The sequence below is a fragment of the Malurus melanocephalus genome, unplaced genomic scaffold (assembly GCF_030028575.1).
Source record: "Malurus melanocephalus ecotype Western Australia unplaced genomic scaffold, MMel_1.1 scaffold_636, whole genome shotgun sequence".
NCBI lineage: Eukaryota > Metazoa > Chordata > Aves > Passeriformes > Maluridae > Malurus > Malurus melanocephalus.
In genome coordinates this window covers 264,628-288,393 of record NW_026623868.1, presented here as the reverse complement: position 1 = coordinate 288,393, position 23,766 = coordinate 264,628, and the positions used below count along the sequence as shown (strand labels likewise).

Genomic DNA, 23,766 nt, shown 5'->3' with positions numbered 1-23,766 from the left:
CAGCCCCTCGGTGCTGTCCTGTGCCGGCGAGGATGGGCCGCGCTGCTCAGAGCGGGCCGGTAGTTGTTCAGAGCCCCGAGCAGCACAGGGAGACTTCACAGCCACTTCCAGTTCATCACTGAGTGATTGCATGAGCCTGAAGCAGTTAGCAGCCGCACGGATACAGGTCGTAGCTAAGAGCCTGATTTCCTGCGAATTAAATGGACCAAACGCAGTCAGATTTTTCCTCACGTAAGAATTAGCCCCTGACGACTGAGAACGGGAGTGCAGAGCACACATGGAAATGCTATTCCAATAAATTGAAACAGTTTGTCTGACTGGAGCGGTGTTTTTGTAATTTATCAGCAATTGATCAAGACTTTATACTGGGAAACAGTTGAGCAAGACAGACCAGGGCTAAGAGAGCAGAACTGGCATTAGATCACGGGGGAAGGTGTAATGCTTTCAGGAATGAACAGAAATAGCAAATTGGAAAGAAAGCTCCAAGCACACCAGCTAGGCATGATCCAGGTAAGATCCTTCACCTTCCCAGCTGCTTATTCTACCAGTGACACCAGTATTCTTTGACTTACTACACAGGAGTTCCTCTAAGTTTATGTGATTTTAGATAAGTTCTCTCTGCTATCTTTTAACTACTCAGAGAAAAGCATTTGTTACTATCCCCTTTGAGCAGATGCAATATTCAGAAGTAATTACTAAGACAGAAGGAAAATACACAAGAGCAATCTCAAAGGTGGTGAAAAGAGTCTCAATTTTCTTTGTGCAATTAAGAGTTTAATTGAAAAGCTGTTTAACAAAGTTATGTGTTGTGCACGAGCGGGATCTGCCCACTGATATGTTGGATAGACCCTTGTCCAGCAAAAGGTTTTCTGCAATTCCTCTGAGCAGATTTTTTTATACCATGCTACTTATATTTTTTTTTTTTTTCGAATAGAGGTTTTCACCCTTGTGTACAAATCTGCTTGTCTTTATTTTCATAAAAAATCCTGACAATTGAGAGATTAAAAAATGATGATTGGAAAAAAAAGTATGACTCCTGTACAATTGTACATAAGGGATATAATATACAATGTATCATAAGGGGTACTACCAAATCTCAGTCTCTAAAAACCTCATTGACATACCACTAATTTACAGTAGGGTTCAGACCATGGTAATTCATAGGCAATTAGAAACAATCTGCCAAAAACATCTTTGTTAAATTTGTTTTTTCTATTGGAAGGAAATATTTATATTATTTCTTGTGTTTATAACTGTAAATTCTGCTTTAGCTAATAATTCATTATATTAATGCAGGCTATCATATCTGCATCAATATGAAAAAAAATAATGAGAAACCAACTTTTGTTCCAAAACTATGTATCACACTGAAATTCCTACTAAAGTAGAATAGATTTAATCGTCCTTACTTTGCATTTAATCATGTGTTTGTATTTAACAGTAAGTATTTGACACTTTTCTATTATTGAGTCACCCAAGGAATGGCTGAACATAAAAGGATGAATTTCCGTCCTAGAATAGAGTTGCAATGCTGCAACACAGAACTAAGACAAATGGCTGTGATAGAAGAATTATCTCTAAGTGTTGTTTTTGGGTAGTGCTTTAATTCAGAAAACAGGCAGAAAATTATTCATGCCTATTGTGAAGTAGGAATATAAATTTTGGAGCCAAAAGACAAGCCACTCAGCAGGGAGATGGCAGCAGCTGAGAGAATGCAAATGACAAAGCCTAGTCACTATTAGAACAATGCCTTGCTGTCATTCCTGATGAGGAGAACTAAAAGTGGAAGTTCAGGTGATAAAATCTAATTCTGTAACAAGCAGAGGGAAGAAGCAGAGCCAGTGTATGGAGAATTTAGGAAAGCAAGAAGGCAGCTTTGTGTTGAGGATTGAAGCTGCGTGTTTTGTTGTTCCCATAGATGAGACTTACTTTTGTCCAGGGCATGAACCCCCATTTAAGTGTGAGACTGCAGTTTCTTTGCCTGCTGGTTTGATTGTTCTTGGTGTTTGACAGCTCAGAAAACACTTGTACTCCCCCATTGCTTATGGTGACGTGAGAGAAACATATGAAGAATCTGCTTTTGTTCCTTTCCCAGAGATGCTGGGAATCACCCACACTTCTGTTGGTGGCTTTGTTATTTTACCATCTGCATGATTTAGATTATTAAAGGTTACATGTGTTTTGGAATCTTCCTGTACGCTGGAAGTTTGACTTCAATATTTGTACTGTAGATCCTTGGGAGCTCTGCAGCTAGAAAATAATACTAGTTTTTCAATACACAGATAGTGTAGCTCTTGACATTCTAGCAGATTTGCCAGACCTTTGCAAACRGCCAGGCATTAGTGCTACCTGTATATATGAAATTGAAGTCCAGATCTTTGTGTTCCAGGGGATTGGTCATGGGCACAGAACTCACCCCTCTTCTGTATACTTTGAATAGTTGTATTTCATTGTATTGCATTTTTGTAACAGTACAAAGAATATTTGCTTCCCACATGCTCTTGCATGCGCACCCCCACTTTGGAGGCCACTTCTTGGGAGCATGTGTGGCTTTTGGCTTGGCATCACTTCTCTCCTGAGTGTTGTCATGTGCCTTGGGAGCTGGCAAGGACCTGTTCACAGGCACAGTTTGCAACCCCAGTGTCCCTTTCTAAGCGTATGAGTCGACGTTTTAGTCTGCTCTGCTACCCATTGTCTGGAGACCTAATTGGATTTCAGCTGAGTGGATTTGTTTCAGGGAATCGCTTATTTGTGAAAATAATTCATTTTTCTTGGGGAAAAGGGTAAGGAGAGGGAAGGCTCCAACTATCTGAACAATCAATTGAATTTAGCAAATAATATTCTCTTTTCCTTCCCCTTTCCCCATGGAACAGAGAAAAAAAAAAAAACCAACCAAAAAACAGAAACAACCTGAAAAAATACATTTACATTTTTCCAAGTGAAAAAAGTTTGATTTTTAAAACTGTCCAAGAGCAAATGGTAATGTGGCTTCTGGCTGTTAGAGGCTGCTGCTGTTTTATGCTTCTGCCTTGACTTTGCTGAGTGTTAGGAAAGGGCTGGCATTGCATGGGAGGGCACATGTTGTGTGGGAAACAGCTCATGGAGGTGAAGTGCTGGGGCACTGTTGCTTGCTGCTCCATGGGGGGATATTTCTCTGCACAGAAAGGGTTCTGCTCATTTTGCTAACAGCACCAGTATGGAAATGTAATGACCAAGTAATATGTTGAGACTGTAGCTCCTCCAGCCTGATTGCATTCATCAGGGACTGTTCTCCATTTTAACTGATAAGTGACAGTCACTTAAAGCTGGAAATATTGTTGTGATTGACCTGCAATATTGGTCTGGTCCGCAGAGTTATGGCACTGTTAGCCAAGTGAGGGCAATGCTTATAATTCACTGCATCCATTTCCCCTACATCACGTTACAGTATTGAATACAAAATATCAGAATTTGAGAATAGAAAATAAATGARCTGCATAAAGTCGTTCACCAGATCATATAAGGGGGATGTATCTGAGAGGATACAATACTCAGCTTATTTGGCTAATAGTCACATTATTGCTCCAAATGCATTTCTTCCTTCAAAATAGAAACCTGGGGGTTAGAGAGAGAGCACTGTAGTGCCTCCAGTTCATTTTCCAGGTGGATCTGAGTCATTCCCAGTGTAGTGTCTCACAGTGATGCCCTCAAATGGGCCATTTGGTCCCCAGGGAGGAAAGCTGTCTGTTTTCCCAACTATGAAAGAAATAACATCAAACTCAGTTTTTCTACAGTCACGGTTGAGGAGCAAAGACATTTTTTTTTTTTTTTTTCCCCAAGGAAAGAAATGCCCAGGGCTGAGACAAGAAGTGGCTTCTTCTTTCACACTCCTTCTGCATCCACTTCTGGCTGCAGAATCTACTTTGTACACAGAAGCTGGGCACATAGGTCAGGAACTCTCRTGCCTTCTATATTTGTCATATTCTCTACTTATTTCTCTTGTCAATCCATTTTCCACCCTAGTCACCCTTCAGGGAGCCTGTACAAATAACCTTTGAGTAGTAATCTGAAATTCAAAGAGTTGACTACTGAACTACCCTAATATTTGAGAAAGGTTTTAAATTAAAATAGGGGTTTTTTTTGTGTGCCATTATTGGCCTGGCAGCTGCGTATGTACACTAAGTGTACTGAGAAAGGTAATATTAACAAAATGAAAAGGTCAGAGTTATATAAAAATCCTTTTAAAGGTAAATAGGCTTGCCAAACTGAATACCCTGCAAGCAGACAKAGGTKGGGAACTGAGAACATTTGGACTTTYGGCAGGTCAAGCTGTGCATCTATAAATGCCCTCTAGAAATAGAAACCCCAGGTGAATGTAGGTAGAGGTAATGTGATTGTGGTCAGCCAGATTAGCTCCAGCTGTGCCTGTATTTAGCTCCAGCTGTACCTACAGGCAAGCAGACCAAGGCTCAACAGCTCCCCGGGGAGGTTCCTGGGGCAMGGTGGGCACAGCGCATCTGGGTCATGCCCAGGCACCCCAGGAGTAAGGAAAGCAGATGCACATGAGAGTCATTAAAGGGATCATGCACTGGACAATACAAGTGCATGGATTTAATTAGGTTTATTTCTCGCTGCACTTAGAGGTACAGCAAGGCRGATAGCTCCGACGTGTTTGGCAGGGCATGAAGGATTGGGGCATACTTGACTGAGATAGTGGGTGGCAGGCTGAGAACCCACCCTGCATAGGGGAACACAGATCACAGAATCTCCTGAGTTGGAAGGGGCTCACAAGGGTCATCCAGTCCGACTCCTGGCCCTGCATGGCACCATCTCCAAGATGTGCCCGAGTATTGCTCCAATATTTTATGAACTCTGTTAGGYTTGTGCTGTGATCACTTCCCAGGGGAGCCTGTTCCAGTGCCCAACCCCACTCTGGGTCAAGAACCTTTCTCCAGTATCCAACCTAAGCCTCCCCTGACGCAACTTCAGGCTGTTCCCTCGCTTCTTGTCCTGGGAARGGTCTAGAATCATGCTTGACTCTCCCCTGTCCCCATCGCTCTTGTGGCAGAGCATTTTGCTTCCTCTGAGGTTGATTGCACAGAGTGAGGTGTCTCTGGCTGACACATTGTCCCTCTACCCCTCATTGTTTCTTCTGTCCAGTCTCACAGCCTTTCTAAAGGGCATCTTTGTTGTGTCAAATTGCACATTTTRGAAAGTGTCTTGGTACGGCCCTGTGCTCAATGACGAGGGCCAGCTCCACTCTGCSTTGCTGGGCTATTGTGAACTTCTCTACTTGTGAACACCCGCTGATAGGTGAGTGCATGTCTCCATGGTTTTTGGGTTCCTCCCCGCTCCTGCCGCTTACTAGACCCTCATTGACTTATTTTGGTGCCATTTCTTAAAGACCTCACATTCATACAGCCTAGGGACAGCCCAAGCTAGGTGACTGGGAGTCAGGCACTGCCCACATGCCGAGGTGACGTGTTAACCGATATTAGCAGGTGAAAAATCAGTTTGATTGAGGCTATGTTGGTAGGTGGGCCTGAGCCTTGGTACAGTCCYGGTTGTGCAGTGGTGTGCAGCTGGATAGTTGGGCACCTGTCTCAGTGTGCTCCCTGCCTCCCTGAAGAGCAGAAGGGATTGGATGGGAAGGCACACAACAGGAGATTATATATAAGGCTTAGTTTCTGTTGCAATCTGCTTGCTGCAGTTAAGGTGCACTGTTAGGCCACTTCTTTTTCCAACCCCAAGGGCGCCTGTAAACTGGTGGAGTCTAAACTATCCTTTCCTTAACTCACTGTGAGGTTTTATGAGGTTTAATCCATTACTGTTTAATTCTCAAAGGAAAGGGGTTAAAAAGAGGAGCATTTCTGTCATCATTGTAATGGACTGTCAGTATCACAATGTTAATTAAAGGCAAAACAACTCAAATGTCAGATCTTAGGCAAAAATAAGTTTAAGCATTTTTTCTACAGTTTACAAGAGGAAAGAATTCCTGTAGGCATGTCTACTGAGATGTGTGCCTTTTCCACTGTATTTTAAAGAACATTCCTTTAAACCATCCTGTTCACCTCCTGGTTCTCATGACATCATCCTCCTGTTAGGAGGTATGTCAGTTCTGACACAGAATTGTGTCTGGAGCTTATGGGGCAGTTCAAGACCCTCTGTCCCTTAAACCTATCAAGAGATTACTGGCAGGAGAGTTAAATCGATCTTCCAGTTAGACCTGAAAAGAGCCCACAGGCAAGCAGCTGGGCTGCACTCCATGGCTGTGCAGGCAACTCCTGTGGGAACATGCATGTGGCAGAGTGGCAGTGTGACACACTGGCATGTGGCCTGGGTCCATGATGTCATTTACATTGTTGGATTACTTGCAGGTGTGAGACAGTGAAAAAAAAAGAAAAAAGAAAAGTATTAGTTCTGGCTGTGAAAATTGAACTTTTATTATCTCTTCACTGTATACAAAACACCATTCTGCATAGTGATAACTCATTTGTTGTACAGTTGACAGTGCACATCAACAAACAAGTGTTCAGAGGCATCCACTAAATGGGAAGGGCAGTGGTGGCAGTGGCCAGCACACACTGAGGTGCTGTGCCCACTGCGTGTTGTAGGATGAGCTACCTCATAAGCACTCGATGTGCCAGTAATATAAATGGGCTAACACGCATCTACCCAGAAGCCAAATTAGGAATGAGGATGAGGAGAGCACAACTAATGTATCTGATACACAATTTCCAGAACGATTAAGAAGTKTTACAGAAGTGGCTGAGAGGATCCACATTCCTTGAAACACTTCAAATTTTAAAACTTTCAGAATTTAATGATAAATAACAGAATCTCACAAATCTTTCAGGGCAAAATGCTCCACATTTATTTACATATGAAATGTGTTTAATACAGCCGTAATGGACATAGTGTATAGTAACATCTGACAGCAGCAAGACTTTTAAGGAACCCAACAATTACTACTGTTTATCATGCAGCTATCTATATATACACATTTTGTTTTAAAAAAAAGTACAAAATTCTTTTTTTGTAGGGATACATATAAGGTATAAAATGCAAAAACAAACTAAAAATATACTCTCACAGAGAACTCTTTATCTGCAAGGGATAGTATGGTACCTTTTTGAACTTGTGCAAGCTAAAGTAGTGGTGCTGGACAGGAGTTTGAAACAGGAGTTTTCTGCAGGGCCTRTGCTAAAGCTGCAAGCCCCAGTCATGCTCCTGGCTGGGGCTGGCTCCTTCCCAGCTGTGGCTGTGTATGACACTGAGCACCAGAACATTTGGCATGAGCATGTGGAGCTGGTAAATCCCAAACACTGTAGCAAGGGTTAATGATTTTCTTTCAATAACCAGCAAGGAAAATACATAATGCTGTGTACTCACTTCTATATGTTTAATAAATTACATGACAAAAAACATCATCATTATAAACCTGTTCCTCTAATTACATCTTATTTATTCAATCCAGAGCAGCCCAGCCCTTTTGTAACAATTTGAGCTTTGATCACAATCACCTGATAACCTAAAAAAATCACTTCATGATACATACAGTTGTGCAATTGTATTCTTCAAAAGTACTTTACCACTCTAGGGGATGTGCACATGTTCTGGTGTTGCCACCTAAAAATCAGCACTTCATTTTACCCATGCAGTGGTACTTCTATTTTTTTAAATAATATATTTTGTAAGAGAAAGTTTAAAAGCTCCCTTAGACATCTGGAAGCCCAAGTTCTTTAGAATTTAAAATCTCCCCTTACCTTGCTTCCTCTCTCCTTTTCCCTCCTAGCACGTTCTTCTGATGCACTTCCATTAGCTAAACTTTGTTTCAGAAGCATTCAAAAAACAGTTTAAGAGAACCTAAGGAACTGCCCCAGCACTCAGAACTGTGTTTTAAAGAAACTTACTTCAAAAGAACAGAACCAAAACAGAAAAAAGGCAATTTTTTTCCACTAGATACTGATACAAACATACAACAAAAGAGTATAAAAATTATTAGTTAAATATATACAAACTCTTTTCAATTCAAATACATCTTCAATGGTTCTGAGGGWATAGACAATGAGGTGAAGGAGACACTTTTATGCAGAATATATTGCAACAGCCTGAACAGTACTGTTAACACTATTATACCTTGAACTTTCTGTAGCAAAAATGTCATTAGTATTCCAATGTGGAGCGAGATTTCTGCATGCCAAATAATCTGATCACTTTTCAGCTGAACTCATTCTTTTGGATTTGATGAAGGCCATGCCATGTGTTCTCATGTGAGTGTTTAAGGCCGCTTCCGTTTCGAAAGTCTTTGCGCACACTTTGCATCTTCGGTCCGATGCCACACTGTCAGACGAATCATCCTCATGATTGGGTTTGTTTTCTTGCTGATTATCCTCCCCAGATCCATTCTGTTTTGATACTGGCTGAGGCTCCTTCAGCTTATGTACGATGAACAGGTGTCTGGAAAGGGACACGTGAGATGTGTAGCAGAGTCCACATTCCCTGCATTGGTATGAAGAGCCATCTGATTTATGCTGAGGAATATGTTCGTGAAACTGGAGAAGATTTTCTGTTGTAAAGCCACAAACAGCACACTTGTGAACTTTGAAAACATTAATCTTCAGCTTCTTTAATGGCTGAGTGATTGCACCTCGTGGAGGTCTGAACTCCATTACAGGTTCTTCCAATTTACGCTTTGGACTAGGAACCTAACCAAAAGACAGAAATGGTGTATCATGGAAGCATAAATATGCAATTCTTTTCAWAAGTACTTGTGACTTGCAAATGTCAGAACCTTTTCCTTGGCAGATTCTAGAACAACTCTGATAGATARTACTTTTGGGGCTCTGCTTCACAGAAGATGAGACATTTATGGCATCAAAATACCTGCAGTTATTTAAAGATCCTGAACATATACCCACAAAAAAAAATCACTCCCAGTGACTGAATGACTCTTCTAATTTATTACCTTTGTGTCTTCTTTTACTTCCCTTTCTTCCATATGGGTAGATTCAGTCATTTCTTTCACATCAGGGTCTTTAATGCCATGCATCAACTGAATATGTTTTTCCAGCATCAACCTCTTGGTAAAAGTACGTCTTGAATCTGGGCAGTGCCTGCAGACACACACGCACATTCAAGTGTCMTGCTTAACAAGTGCCTTTTGTAGGTTAGAAGAGTGGTTGTATATTTGAGAGACTCCTGAAAACCAGGTTCCCCAAGGTGGAACTGCAAATGCTCAGCTCAACCAAGTTTCAGATGTGCTTATAGACTTTACACGCCCTCTCAGGAGCCAGATACATTTCTACAGGTAGGACAGCTAATTAGTTTGGCCTGTCCTGAGCATCTAAATGAATGGGACACTGGCTCTTACATAGTCAAGAAAATATGTTTAAYTGACAATGGCTTTTGTATTCCATTTCTAAATAAATAAAAGCAGAACTTACGAGCATGTATAAACCTTCCTAATGCCTTTGTGCTTGATACGATTGTGCCGACATAAACTATGGGATGAACTGAAAGATTTGTCACATTGTCGACAAGGATGCTTCTTCATTTGCTTAAAAAAAAACAAGAGAGAGACTTTCATTAAAAAGGCTCAGCAAAAGTGGTGCATGTGTTGAACCTTTTTGATAATAGGAAATAAACATCACTTACCCATTTTTGAGCCCGTACTTCATGTACACGGTGCCCCCCCCCTTTCAGCAACACTGTACAAGTCAGAGTTGAAACTCTTTCAAAGCAGTGCAGCCACCATGAGCTACACACACACCATGTCCCCTGTTGTAAACTGGTGTCATGGGTGAAGAGAATTTCCTTCACTAAAGAAGGGAAGATCAGTGGACTATTTCTGCATTAGTAAAGGCAGTAGGATGAGAGATTTGCTTTCCCCTCCCATCACCAAACCATGTCCTCAGCTGCTGACTAGGAGCTTCTCAGCCACATACAGGCACGGGTGAAGAGCACAGAAGAAAGACCAAAATTGACCCGCACAGACACTGACACACTAACAGGGCTCCAAAAAGTCATGATAAAATGAGAGGTATGATCTGATGCCAACTTGAGGGCCATCTCTTTGGGAAATTCTGTGGGGTGTATGTAGCAGTTTGTGAAGTGGAAGGARAAAGGAAAGGAAGAAGCTGAGAAGGATGGAGCAGTCACACGTCATAGCTGTGTGGCACTGAGCAAAGACATCATGCTTGTGATCAGAAAAGCAGGATGAGGATGGTGCTCAGCACGACCCGATCCTCTCAGAGCACTGGGGCATAGCCTGGGATAGCCATCTGTGACACCACACTTGTTCTAAATTCCTTGGAGAGACTCCAGAGACTCAAATACGATTTTGGATGCATTAGTTTCTGCGATGGCAGCCAAACTCAAAAGAACTGAAAAACTAGTTCTGTAATTAAGTGCAGCATGATCTATTGTACAGCATCTTGCCCTGATAGGAAGAGGATGATCAAYGAGCAAGTTGGAATTCACTTAGAAATGCTTAGAAAATGTGCCCTCTCGTAGAAACACATCTGCACACAAGTCCTAGGAAGCTCAGCATATGCCTGCCTGTTGGATGGCAGACAGGTTTCTGATGATCCAGTTTCAGACAGGAGTTGTACAGGCTTTTTTGAAAGAGCCCTTGTCTGGGCTGGTAACTTTTTTTTTTTTTTTTTTTACAATCAGGCAGAGAGTCACACTAAAGTACCTACAAAATTTCCTACCCTACAGCTGGCTCACCTTCATTCAGGATCCTCAGGAAGAGGATACAGAAAATCTGTGAATCAGTCTGTCTGTGTAGACAGTTCCCAGTAAGGGCTGGCTGGAAACTCAAGGATCTGTCCAAAGAGGATAGACATGGCAATACCTCTCCTGTGAATACCTCTGCATAATCCAGCAACGATCAGCTAGGGGTTACAGCTCTTTCACTCAAGTCCTGCAAAAGCAGCAATTAGAAGTTTTAAACTAATTATTTTCAATTACCCTGCATGACAATGGATTTTGTTAATAGCTCATGAATTGCTTAGTTACAGTTTTAAACAATCATTCTTCAAGGATCATTTAAAATCATGGGAGCATTTAACCCATACCTATCATTCTTAAGAAAATKAGACTATAAATTAATTATTCTATTTATTAGACCAATATCACATACTTGGTTATCTTGTGCACATTTCTAGTCTTTTCTATAATAAAATAGATTCACAAAAGTTTAGTTTTTCAACAGTCTTTTTGACAGTTAACAACCACTGCAAATTTGGACAGGTTGGGAAGGTACCAGGGTGGCACCTGGTTTGCATCCCCCATTTCTGAAAGACATGGAGTTGGATCTCTGTTCATTTTAATATATATCTGCCTTTTGAGTTATTCAAGGAACCCCTTGAATGAGGATAAAAAATAGCCCCGGAATATAAGCATGAAAAAGGCCTTYAGGCCAGGATTTGAGTGCAACAATTACCTAATATTTCATAATCATGGCTGTTCTTGAGGTAACATTGCACATAAACAGCCGAGAGAGAAAGACAGGGATTTAAAGCTAATATTTAAAAAGCATTATCGATGTGTTACTAACCTTATTTAACATGCCAGCAGCCTTTGGCTACTTTGCTGGGGATGGAATCAGGCTGAGTATYGCTCTCTAGTTCACTCTCAAGTGACAGTTTCATTGGGAGGTTGTGCTGCTTTGTTTTTAAGAATCGCATAAATGTGCAATGCATCTGGTCTTAAACTAATTTCTGCTTGCCACTAAAAGCACTGCTGAATTAATATTTGGGCAGCAGGAAGCTAAAGGAATGGTGTGGGAGTTACTGCAGGCAAAAATTCTGGGGTGCTATTTGCTTGAAGTTTTCCTAAGAAAATTGAAGATGACACTCAGTAGTTCAGCATTTTCAGCTTTTCCATAAAACGTTTATAAACAGAATAAAATCATTTGCAGAACAGTTTTAGAGATAATAACTGTAACAGAAACCTCTGGAAATGTGCTAGCATTTATTGTAGCACATTAGCATCCTGAAAACGATGGGCTGAATTGGGGTGATTCTCCTTCACTTAGACGAAATAAGCCTGTTAAGCCTCTCAGTCCTGCTCTTTTGCTGCAGTGCAGCACAGTACGTTAATTTAATTCCTGGTTGCCAGCTGGGGAAAGAGTCAGAGCATTGCCACCAGCAGCCAGAGAAGGTGAAGACTGACTGGCAGGTGGCTGCCACAGGTCAGCAAGGGCTGGAGCCTGCCACAGCCTGTCTCAAACACAGCTAAGCAGGGTCACTACTACCTTGGAGCCTGCCAGTCTTTTTAATTTCATTTAACTGCAAATGCTATTGAATGCAGGAAGAACATCAATCTCTGCTGACTTGAGGATGCAACATTCCCATATTTCACAAGTCAGATAGCTCAAATACAGCTGTTTTAAATACAACATGCAACTTGTTAACTCAGCTGAACCTACAACTGTAAGATTAGAGCAACAGCTCAACTGTAGAATGTGTCTGCCTTTAAATGGTGCTCACTGCACCAGTAAAACAAGACAAGTCTCCATTCCCTGAGACTAACCAGGCACTGAACTTCAGAGTAGAACAGAATCAAATYGTTTCAGTTGGAAAAGACCTTTAAGACTGGGCCYGACTGTTACCCCAGCACTGCCACGTTCACCACACCACCTTAAAGAAAGAGAACTGAGAAGGCACAAAGAAGAAATAAGAACCTGGATCAGATTAGATGGCTTGGATGAAATACAGCAATACCTCTCACTCTTTACATCCTCAAAAAAAATTGGTACTGAATTGACAAGCCTACAATTAAGTACATTTTCTCATTGTGTAGAAATGGAAAAAAAGTCAGCAGCCAAAGCTAAAAAAAAAAAGAAGTAGATCTAAGAACAGAGAATAATAATGATGGGACTTTATTTGCAAAARCATAAACAAAATTTAGAAACAAATACTTCACATTTCAGGTTTAATTCACTTTTTTATAATTGAATATATTCCTTTACCTTTCCATGTTCTTTCCTCATGTGGGAGATGTAAACGTCTCTCTGAGTGAACAGCCTGTCACACTCCCAACATGTCCAGCCAGGATTAATGACTTTTTTAGGTTCATCTTTCTTTATAGGAGAAGGAGATTTCTTCTCCAGCTTTTCTGTTCCGTTGACAGATTTCGTGTCCTCCTTGTTGTGACTTGCTAAGTTCTGAGTTGTGGGTTTAGTACTGAGAGGCAGATTTATCCCCAGATTTGGTGGCCCCTCAACACTCTTCAAAGTTCCATGCATTGACTACAGTAAAAGAAGAAAAAAAAAGGTACAAAACTAACAGAAATACACATTTGTACTCAAAMAGAAGCCTTCAGTTACCCTGGCATACGATTATCATCAGATCACATTCTTAAAGAAGCAGGATTAAGTAAAGGCAAGACCTAGCATGACCTAACAAAAACCAGTAAGAGACACCATCTGTAGGTATTTTCACAAAAAAATAAGAGACTAACTTTGTAGGTTAAGTTTAAGTTGCAGTTTAACAGGGAGGGGGAAAGGGCTCAAGAAGTACTTTAAGTTTACTTTATCTTAAGTTTAATTTCTTGCTTTACTACTTTACCTGACATATTCATTGAGCACCCTCATTTCAGACTATGTGACTAAAGTTCTCCAAGAAGGAAAGGCCTTTTTACTGACCAAACGTTGACTTGGTATGAAACATCACACAACTATGTAATTTAGTATCATTATTATGTATAATTATTTAGTATAATTATGTATCATTATTTTATGTTGAGGCTAGGTTAAGCCCTGCCTTACTCCATGGTCAGGTTATAAGCACCCTCATTTAGGGCTACCATGCTACCCTTAGAATCCAAGGTGTGTGGGGCTGACGTCCCCAAGGCAGCTCAGAGGGATCTGACCAGCTGTTCTTCAGCCCCTGAAGCTCTTTGGTGGGAAGCTTTCCTCAGGGACTTATGTCTGCACTTTATGTCAATAATCAGTAAGAAGGAAAGAACTCCTTCCCCCATTTCCAAACCAGTGTGGGATGCTGGTGTGACACCCGAGCCTTCCAACAAGGTGACTTGTTCAGGAAGAGCTGGTGGGCTTCAGCTGTGCATCCAAATTCCACATATGGATGTGGACACAGCAGAAATGAGGAGGGTTGTGGGCCAGCAGGGATGACTGAGCCCAGAGCTAATCCACTGCTGAACAGGGACTCACAATCAAAGTCTGCCATGGCTGAAAGACTCATCCTTTACTGTGACAGCATTCTGGTCCCGTCAACTACTGACCCTTACTGTAACTCTTYCAGAGGATATGTTTAACCAGCCCAAATGGAATTATTTTTCCTTCAGGTAAAACCCATTCAATACACTCTTGATTCTGAGAATATAGGAGTATCATTTTGATACTCCAGCAACAAGTTCTCTCATAAATACTTTGGCTCTTGCGACTACCCACTGGCCCTAGAGCAAGTATCAACCTCAAGTGTAGAACATGTTCTTTGATTTAACAGCTTTTAAGGAGAAGAAAAGCCAGTAATTAACCCCCTTCAATTGTTAGCAGAAAGTACAGTGCAGAAGACCAACAACTAAGAGTGAAGTGCAGGTGTGTAGTAAAGGAGGAGGCATAAAAAAATCAGCTTTGGTCTGTATGACATGAGGAAATGTTTCAAACATAGCTAACAAATGATAGCCAGGGGGCTGCTGATCCTTAAAACCAGGACTTCCAAGGATCACTGTGAATCTTTAGCTATAACGGTGTTTATGAGAAAATCYACTTGTAAGTTTTATCAAGGTATCATATGTGTTCATATGCATATGTGAATACACACAAGTAACCTCTGCATCTAGCAACTTACTGCTTCCTGGTGAATTCTAACATCCAAGGTTTGATTTTATGATGTATTCAGCATCTCAGTTCCTAACAATTGGAATAATACGTGGAATACTGTAAATAAAGCTCAATACTTGTTAGTATCAAACTAGCTCAAATATTCCCAGTATACCAAAACCAACATTCTCACAGAAAAGCTGACTGAGTGATCACAGTTATGGTGAAGACCAGACAAAATACAACATTTTAACATCTGAGAACAATATTCACAGATTACCCCCTCAGAATTACTAACGTCTCTCTCAGCAGCCCTCTTGTTATTCCGTGCCTTTTCACAGCATGTTTTCACAGCTTATATTGCAAGACAAATGGTATCTATGAAGGAAACAAGAGAAGATGCCTACATACCTTGATATGATCCATCATAAGCTGTTTCTGTGCATATAGAAGAGAACAATCTGGACACTTGAAAACAGACACCTTCTGGTTTTCAATGTGCTGATCAAAGTGGCGATAGAGCAAAGGTTGTAGAGTAAACACAGTGTCACACATAGAGCATTTATATATTATTCTAAAAACAGAAGTACAATAAAACAACGTCAGTCACGTTGATTATCTATTTGCAAGAATCATGATGTTAACTTTTTTCTCACCACATATAAGATCTGACATGTTTAAGCAATTGTTTCACACTGCCTGAAAAGAGTTAAAATTAAATTAATTCGAAACATCTTCCAATTTCAAAATATGGGAGCAGTACAAGAAACAGAAAAATTAAAAAAAAAACTACAAAGTGCAAACAAGAAGCCAGAAATCGACAGCATGTGCCAGTTACATTTGTAACACCAACATCTGCTCAGGATACTTTCAAAGTTCAACATCTTCAGTTTCTGAACTCACACTGTAGTTAAAGGACAATAGCCCTACTCCAGGTTACAAAAGCAGTATGTTTTAAGGGAGTGATTCATTCAATTGTAGTTAGTAACATACTTTAAGATAAATATATTTTCAGCAATATCCATGCCTTTGAGACTCCTGAATGCCAAGGCTGTACTCTGTCAATGCCTTGAAGCTCCAACAGCACAGGACAGGATTTCCCTGGTCTGCCATTCCAAGCCTTTATGAATCTGTCATAGCAATATAGAGACACCACCAAACTCTTCGTCTCTTGGAATACATGTGACTTGTGAACTTAGGTCCATCAGCCTCCTGTTCTGAGGGGCAGATCTGTTCTAACCACAGATCATCGGACGAGAGAAATCTAAGCCATCTAATCTGTAGTGCTGCAGAAAAGTTTCTCTAAAATGAAACAAACCTGACCACAGGTGCTCAGTACAGCAAAAGTCGCTTCCCCTGCCCTAAAGTGTAACTTTCCATTTAAAAATCAAGCCACAAAATCTCCTGCCTCCTAAAGTGCTAAATCTTCTCATTAGCCTTATGAATGTTCCCAGTCCTTTCCATATCCCCCTACGTAATTATCACTGATTGTGCATTGTTCCAGAGCTCTAGGGATCACTCTGCACTATGTTTTGAGAACATTGCTTCCATGTCTAAGCTGTCCTGTAATTTCAAATGAAAAACAGTACACTTCTTCATATTAACTGGAAAGACACATTTTTTGTGGTATCAAGTGGTCCCAGTTTCTCACACGTGCTTAAATGTTTTATTTACACAGCATCCTCTGATGATCAATGTGCTATTGTCCTGCTTTCTGTGGCGAAGCTTTTGCTGCAGATCTGTAGCGAATCTGCTGCAAAAAAATTCCAGCATTTATGAATTTATCACATACAAAAATTGTAACTCTCTAAAACCACCAAGAGCTGAATATATCTCTTTTCCATGGTAGCTTAAGTACTTTACTCTGCTTTCACAGTAGCAGAACTATCCAGTAAAGATCCAAATTTCAGACAGGTCTCTAGGCAAAGGCTGTACTCACTTAAATTTGTACAAGCACACCTCATGGCGTGAGTTGTGACAATTCACACCTGGAAAATTTCCTGAGTGTTTGTTCTGAACTGGGCTCTCATAGCAGCGAGGAAGAAGCACACAGAAGAGAGGGGTGCTGTGAGACGCTCAGACCCGAGGGCACGAGTTTGCACAAACAGTGGCACCTGCTGCCTTCAGCAGAGCCCATCCGTGTGCAACAGCTTTAAACAAAGGCCCCATTCACACCTGTGCCCCGTGTCACCACGTTCAGCAAACTACCGCCTTTATGGCCAACTGTCCTAGCTCTAGAACACACCCATTTCCGCTTTAAGCCAGAAAGAGATTACCTACTGGAAAATAAAAAAGCTTATATAAAGAGATAAAATTGCTTTTTCTCAACTTTTCAACCAGATGTTATGAAAATCACCACGTAAGCACTGATGAGTCTTAGCAGCTCTTTTTGGAATCACATTATCTTAATTCACAGCAAAAATGCAGATGAGCTAAGCAGATTAAAACATGAGAACGAGCAACAGTCTGGCCACCTGTCCAAATCATYTGTGTAATTACATTTTCCAATCACTCTCTTGTAGCATGCAGTGTTTAAAGACCTTCTACTGCTACGTTCAGGGAAATGCCACCTTTGCCCAATGAACTACCAGATGAAAACTCATGAAAGCATTACACAAAACCCACATTATCAGCAGGCTGACAAACTGGTGGCTGTCAGAGGTGACTTATGACTGCAAGCACAGGACAGAATGCAATTTCACAGGTCATTCAAATGCAGGCAAGTGCAGTAGAAGAAGAATTTTGCTTACTTTGGTTCGCCTATCTTGATACCTGGGTGTTGTGTGTAGGCATGGGAGTGTGTGCTGGGAGCAGATTTAAATGCCATGGGACAGATAGGACACTTGTAAAAGACTTCACAGTGACAACCTTGAATATGAGACTTGAGTGCCGCCACGTCAGAGTACACGACATTGCAGTGCAGGCAGCTGCGGAGAGAGTGGAGGAGAGTCAGTGCAGCCCTGCCCGAGTAGTGCTGGACACAATCAACATGGATTTTCAAGCAACAGGAAGAGAGAAACACAGATGGGTAACAACTGGAAAAAATGACATTACTCTGTCAATTTAAACAACCACGTAAGAATCAACATAAACACCGATTTGTGAATCACAAAGTAAGGGGAAAGAAATGTCACGTTTTCATTTCAAAGTCTAAGAGATACAAGGTCTGAACATGTTTTTATTTTATTACATTAAAACAGATAGATAGAAGGGTTGACAGACAAATATTCTATTCATTGCAGAAAGAATGCTTAAATCCTCTGCAAATTTGGACAGAGATTTTCCAGAATGCATTTTCATCACATGCAGGGTATTGCTTAAGGTACACCATAGCAATTTAGAGACTATCACCAAAAGGAAAACCAGTAAGGAAAATATTTTCACCATTTCCCTTGTTTAGATTTAATGAAGATATACTGGTAATGATTTTTTGTACATGTAATCAAATCAGCACTCAGATTGAAACTCAGGAAAACTAAACCAAATCCCTACTATCAGATCAATATATCATACTGGAATTCGGAAAGTATTTTCCAAAGACATACTTCTGCTGTGTCGAAAATTTGTGACCTTTCCGCATCTATTCTAAAATGAAACGATTAGAAAACTGAATTAATATTAGAACAAAGGAATTTTTATACAAAACAGTCCCTTTTAATGCCCTACATCTTTAGTACTAAATGCTTACAAATCAGCCAAGAACATATTGCAATCAGCAATTTCCTATCAAATGAGACAATTTCTTGTTGATCAGTATTTTGCAGTAAGACAAACTCTTCAAACATAGATGGCCTCAACCCTTCCAGGATTTTAATTTTAGCATCTATCAGGGCTTTTATATGAATGTCATATAAATGTCAAATTAATTTTTTGATTGTTTTAGTGCCCTGATGAAGGCAATAAAGCAGGAAATACAGTGCTACATTGCATTCAAAAATCCTGTTTTCCTTTTTAAATTTACCACCCTTGAATTTTATGAAATGCCATCCTTCCTTTTTCTCGGCACCTAAKTTATACTCTTAATGCTATTCATTGAATTTATAGCCATCTAGTCTCTGCTTACCAATGCATTCTCTAAAGCAGATTCTCCTGGTCTTTTTTGGGTCTGTTAAGATCTTCTGTGGTCATACAGAGCTGAGCAGTCCTTCACAGCCATACACAGTGTGACGCTCTCAATAACACATCTACTCCTCAGCTGTTACCTCCAGAGAGCTGGGTGGCATTTTCACCTTCCCATTCCATGGCTTAGCTTTATTCTCTGTGATGTGACACAATAACTGATGCTCAGCATCCACCATTGTATATTACATAGTTCCTAAGGACCAAGCCTTCCTCTTGGGGACTGCTCTAACAGCTTCTTGCTTTTACCTCGGCAGGATGCAGTAAAACTTCAGGCTGAAGTTTTCAGGTGATTTAGTGCTGTCTAAATCACTGGAATCAAATGGAATTTCTTGGCAGAGGCCCTTTGGAAAGTCAGGACAATGCACTGCAGTTCTGCGGAGAGGGTGAGGAGTCTAAGGAGGGTGACAGTAACATTGCCAGAGACTGCTTTTGCTTGCCTGGGTGACTTCAGCTTACTCTCACCAGATCTGGAAATCCTGCCTCRGTGGGACACGGGATGTTTATGAGACATCTTGAAAAGTTTAGGGACTTAGATTTCCAGTGGAGGATCTGGCATTCTGCCAGTGTTACCCAGGCAGGCCAGGAGGCCCTAGAGGTGATTCTGTGCACAAACCCAAGAGACACAGRTTAGAGGGAAGGGCAGTGGAGTGCAGGAAGCAGATGTAGGAAAGGCAGAAAAAGAGAGCCTACTGCTTGAGAAAATAGAGTAAAAGAAAAAAAACCCAAAGAAATGAAAAGAGCTGAGTTGTGTCAGGACATGCATTCAGGCTGAAAACAAGAGACTCGATGCAGTAAAAATGCTTTCTTCCTTTAAAGGAGGATTGCACAACCATCTCAGTAAATGAACTGTGGCACCTTAAGGGGTTAAGGAGCTACCTGCTCTAAGATTTAAAATGGCCTTTTACCAGCTAGACAGGGTGAAGTTTCAGGAGTGCTGAGCAAAGCTCAGGGTCTGGGTGGCTCTTCTGATCTCTTGCTGTGCTGCTGCAATTCAGTGCAAGGAAAATAGAAAAAGAAAACATTTTTCAAGTCTTTAAAAACTTCAATTTCTATGAAATGTCTCTGCTTCCCATTTTCTCACTGAGTGGCCATTACAACGAAATATAAAAATCAAAGGAATACAGAAATGTAACAAAGGAAAACCAAAAGACAAAGCTGTTTTGAGTGGGAAAGGTAATTTCCAAGGGATGTAAAGCCAAGCCTCTTGACTTCCCATAGAAAAGAGAACAACCAGGCAGGTGCAGTATGCCCATCAACATCTCAACCATACATTCTAGAAGTAAACAGTGAAAATTACTGTTCTAACAGAGAGAACAATCTAAAATTCAATGTTTTGAAAAAACTCAATATGTTTTTTTAAAAGACTGAAAGTAAGAAAGTGCATCTGAATTCTCTGGACTTTATARATTGTGAAGTCCTGAATCTGTGTGACACTAGCTAATATTCTGATTTAATCCCACACATAAGTGGATGCCCAAAACAAAGCAGAATCCTAATGTATTTATTCCAAAATTTGTAGTAGTAACAGTACTGTTTCCATGACAACCTTAAACCCATGAAGCTGTATACTCCAATCAATGCTTATGAAAATGGAAAATCACTTTTAAAATCATAAGTTACACATAAATTGACAACAAAAGGAATCATTATACTGACCGAAACCCAACTCTTCGGGTATAATGCAGGCAGTTCTTAGTGACATGGGTCTGGAAGTGGACAGATCTGCAGATTGCTCCACATTCAGGACACGTGTATGGAGATTTATGTTGATGAATTCTCTGGTGTGATGCAAAACTGCACTGGTTAGGAAGCAGCATCTGGCAGATATTGCAAGTCTTCTAAACAACAAACCAGAATAGATGAGACAAAAGGTTTGGTTCAGTTCTATGTAACGTCTCGTGTCAAACACTTCAATATAGCAAATAACGGTTAAATGTCATAACTGGGATGGGACCCAAAGGAATAGGCAAGTACAAACACAAGCCCTGTTGAGAGAGCTGGCAGCCAGACCAACTGGCATTCTGGACCACAAAGCTCCTTCATATATCACTGACCTTGGAAGAGGCACATGGGTTTACAGAAATATTACTCAGGTGCCTCCCCAGATTACCTTGATAGTGCAAGGGGCCTACGTACAACTCCACAATCAAATTATTACCATTATGACTTAGGACCTCCAGTAACTTATGAAAATTTAAAATAAAAACCAAGACTCCTTCATGACAAGGTTATTTTTTTAACAAGTATTTGCATATTTTTAGGAATGTTCTCTCKAAGAGTCTGGCATGTACAGTAATGTGTATGGTCTGCAAGAATATCGACCAGAAAAAAGATCTCCAGAACTGCACTATAAATTATTTACTAACATATGCATGAAGAAATGCTGAAGTAAATGCTCTGGGGGCACTGTGGCCTGGTGTGTTTGAACACAGTCTCTGATGTCCTGACACAGCGAGGTGGCAAAATGCAAATCATTAAATATACAGCATGTTAAGCAAAGAAAACCTGCCATCTCTGCAATGCAAGTTCACCTGGCACTCCTACAATAGTGTTCACATAGGTACACTACTGCTCTCCTGCAAGGCTCTGCCTGAGTTCAGCTAACTACAGGGACTTCAAACTGGCACCACGCTCGGAGCCCTTGGGACACAGTAAGGCTGCATTCAGACACACTGAATTACTCACTCTGAAATGCCAAATATTTGGCTTTCATTGACYAAACAGCTGTGGCCAGCAGTGGGGRACTCACAGCCACAGGCTGACCAGAACTGTTTGGGGGTGTTAACTTTGTCTTAAGTTCAGCTTAAAAGGCACCAGGCGTAAGTGCCACATGTRCTGGGCTTCAGTACCATTCCCCAAATCTCTCTTTGGGTGCTCCTGTATTAACAAGCTGCAATACAATGCTGGAGAAGCTGGGGCATTATTTGATGAAGTAAGCAAAMAGCAAACCAGAATTTCTTTTTCTAGTAACAGAAACATTTGGAAGCCTTCAGCTTGCAGGACTACAAAAGGAAATGGGGATGTRATGCCGAAGAAAAGCCATACAACATTCCAGCCCCAGCTCAGTGATCTCCCAGATTTTGCAGCAAGCTGCCAGACTCATCTGCTGACCCAACATGCCAATAATGCTCTTAGTTAAAGCCCCTGCTCTGCTRTTTCAATGAGTACAGAGAATGTTTAATTGTAACTGATTACAGTAGAATAAGAAGYCTCTACTGCGAAATTCTAACATTCAGCACATTTGCTTACCATTTTATTTTGGTCTTAGGGTGGCATTAACTTCCAGTTCTCTCATTCCAACCCACACCAAAATAAAATACAGTGACAATCATCACCTGCCTGCATTTAAAGTCAAAGTTTCAGGAAAAAAAAAAGTTAGAAGGAAAAATGGTGGAGGTAGAAATTAAAGGTACATAAGAATGCTGAGTATGAAGGGAAATGAGCTATGCACTTTCCATGGGAGCTGTATACTCCTATCTKTAACTAAGATAAATACTAACATTTATTAGCCCAGATGTGATACCTTTTCCCCCCAGCAAGCAGATGCGGGTTTTGTTCAGCCACAAAACTTGTCAGTAAGTAGTAATATTCCTTCAGCAGGAATATTAATGGCAATAAAACATTGCAGAAAGGTAACAACTTTATAGGGATCTTTTCACTGCTGGGGCTGTTCWACCATTGCTTATTTTAATCAAAACATTCTACCTTAGTAATGGGAGTTTCAGAAGAACAAGAGCAGCTACTGACTACTTAGTCTTTGAAAACACAAAACTATACATTTTCCATTTCAGGAGCAATGAGATGGGCATTAGAAAGAATATAAAGCTGCAAATAACCTTTTTTCCTATTATTTGTTTTCAAAATTTAACTGTTTAGTTTTTTTCTTTCTTCCTTCCTTCCAAAGAAAAAATACCAATCTCATCTAACTTCCCTGTCTTCTCCCCACAAATGGCAGTTTTACAGCAAAAGACAGTGCCAAGCACTAAGAAAGAAAACAGAGTATTTMTCATCCAAGCTTCTCTAGAGGTAACATCTAATGAAACTGTAGCAAACTACTTGTTAATAAATGCCTATACAGAGTCTTTCTTCAGTAAACACTACCCCTACAGGAAGCAACCACAGGTAAAAAAACAGCTGCTGCTTGACATTGAAAAGGACTAAGAAAAATGTTTAAYTAATATTTAAAAGGATATTTCAACAAAGAATATTTAAGACTACATTTATTAAGAGTGTTCTTTTCAAATGGAAGAACATGAAAACAGCTTTTTTTTCCAGTGCTTTGCAGGTTGGTTTTTTTTTTCAAAACCTGCCACTCCAGGGCCTGGTAAGCAGGAATTAATGCCTTGTTCATCCAGCAACTCTTAAAGCAGAGCAAGTTTCCATAAGGAGACACAAACACTGCCAGGCAGCAGGCAATTCTGGCTGCTCCTGCACCCCCAGGGGCTGCTCTCCTTGAACAGAAGTACCTGAGAACCCACACTTCTCTATCCACCTCCCCGCAGCTGCATTTTGTCATTCTGTGAACGTCAAGGTTGCTTTCCTGCAGTAAATCACCAGCACAAACAGTACTTAACAGGACATGTATGGAGAACAAACTCAGAAGCAACAGGGAAAAAGGGCCAGAGGGAGAAAGGGAAGGGCAAAACGTTAGTTTCCCTGCCCTAAAAAGTCCCCCCCATCGTTTTATCTTTGTTATCTTTTTCCATTTCTATTTTAGTCTCATCCTCCCAGCCTCTTCTGTCTCTTATCCACTTGCTTTATCTTGAGGCCTTCTTAGTTGCCTTATTTTCCAGTACCAAAACTAGCAGGTTTTCACAAGGACTACTGGAGCTTAAATGGAATGTTACCTGACGAACTTATTATGGGAAAAA

The 23,766-nt window shown here is 40.7% G+C and overlaps 1 protein-coding gene across 1 annotated transcript in view; it reads right to left on the bottom strand.

The window, feature by feature from the left end:
- Positions 1-6,405: 6,405 nt before the first annotated feature.
- Positions 6,406-23,766, bottom strand: part of ZNF532 (zinc finger protein 532) — a 30,231-nt gene continuing 12,870 nt past the window's right edge. The window contains 7 exon segments of the mRNA XM_057383497.1: positions 6,406-8,687; positions 8,948-9,095; positions 9,426-9,538; positions 12,959-13,237; positions 15,185-15,347; positions 17,524-17,700; positions 20,552-20,733. Coding sequence (XP_057239480.1) covers positions 8,193-8,687; positions 8,948-9,095; positions 9,426-9,538; positions 12,959-13,237; positions 15,185-15,347; positions 17,524-17,700; positions 20,552-20,733 — 1,557 coding nt within the window. The 3' untranslated portion in view covers positions 6,406-8,192.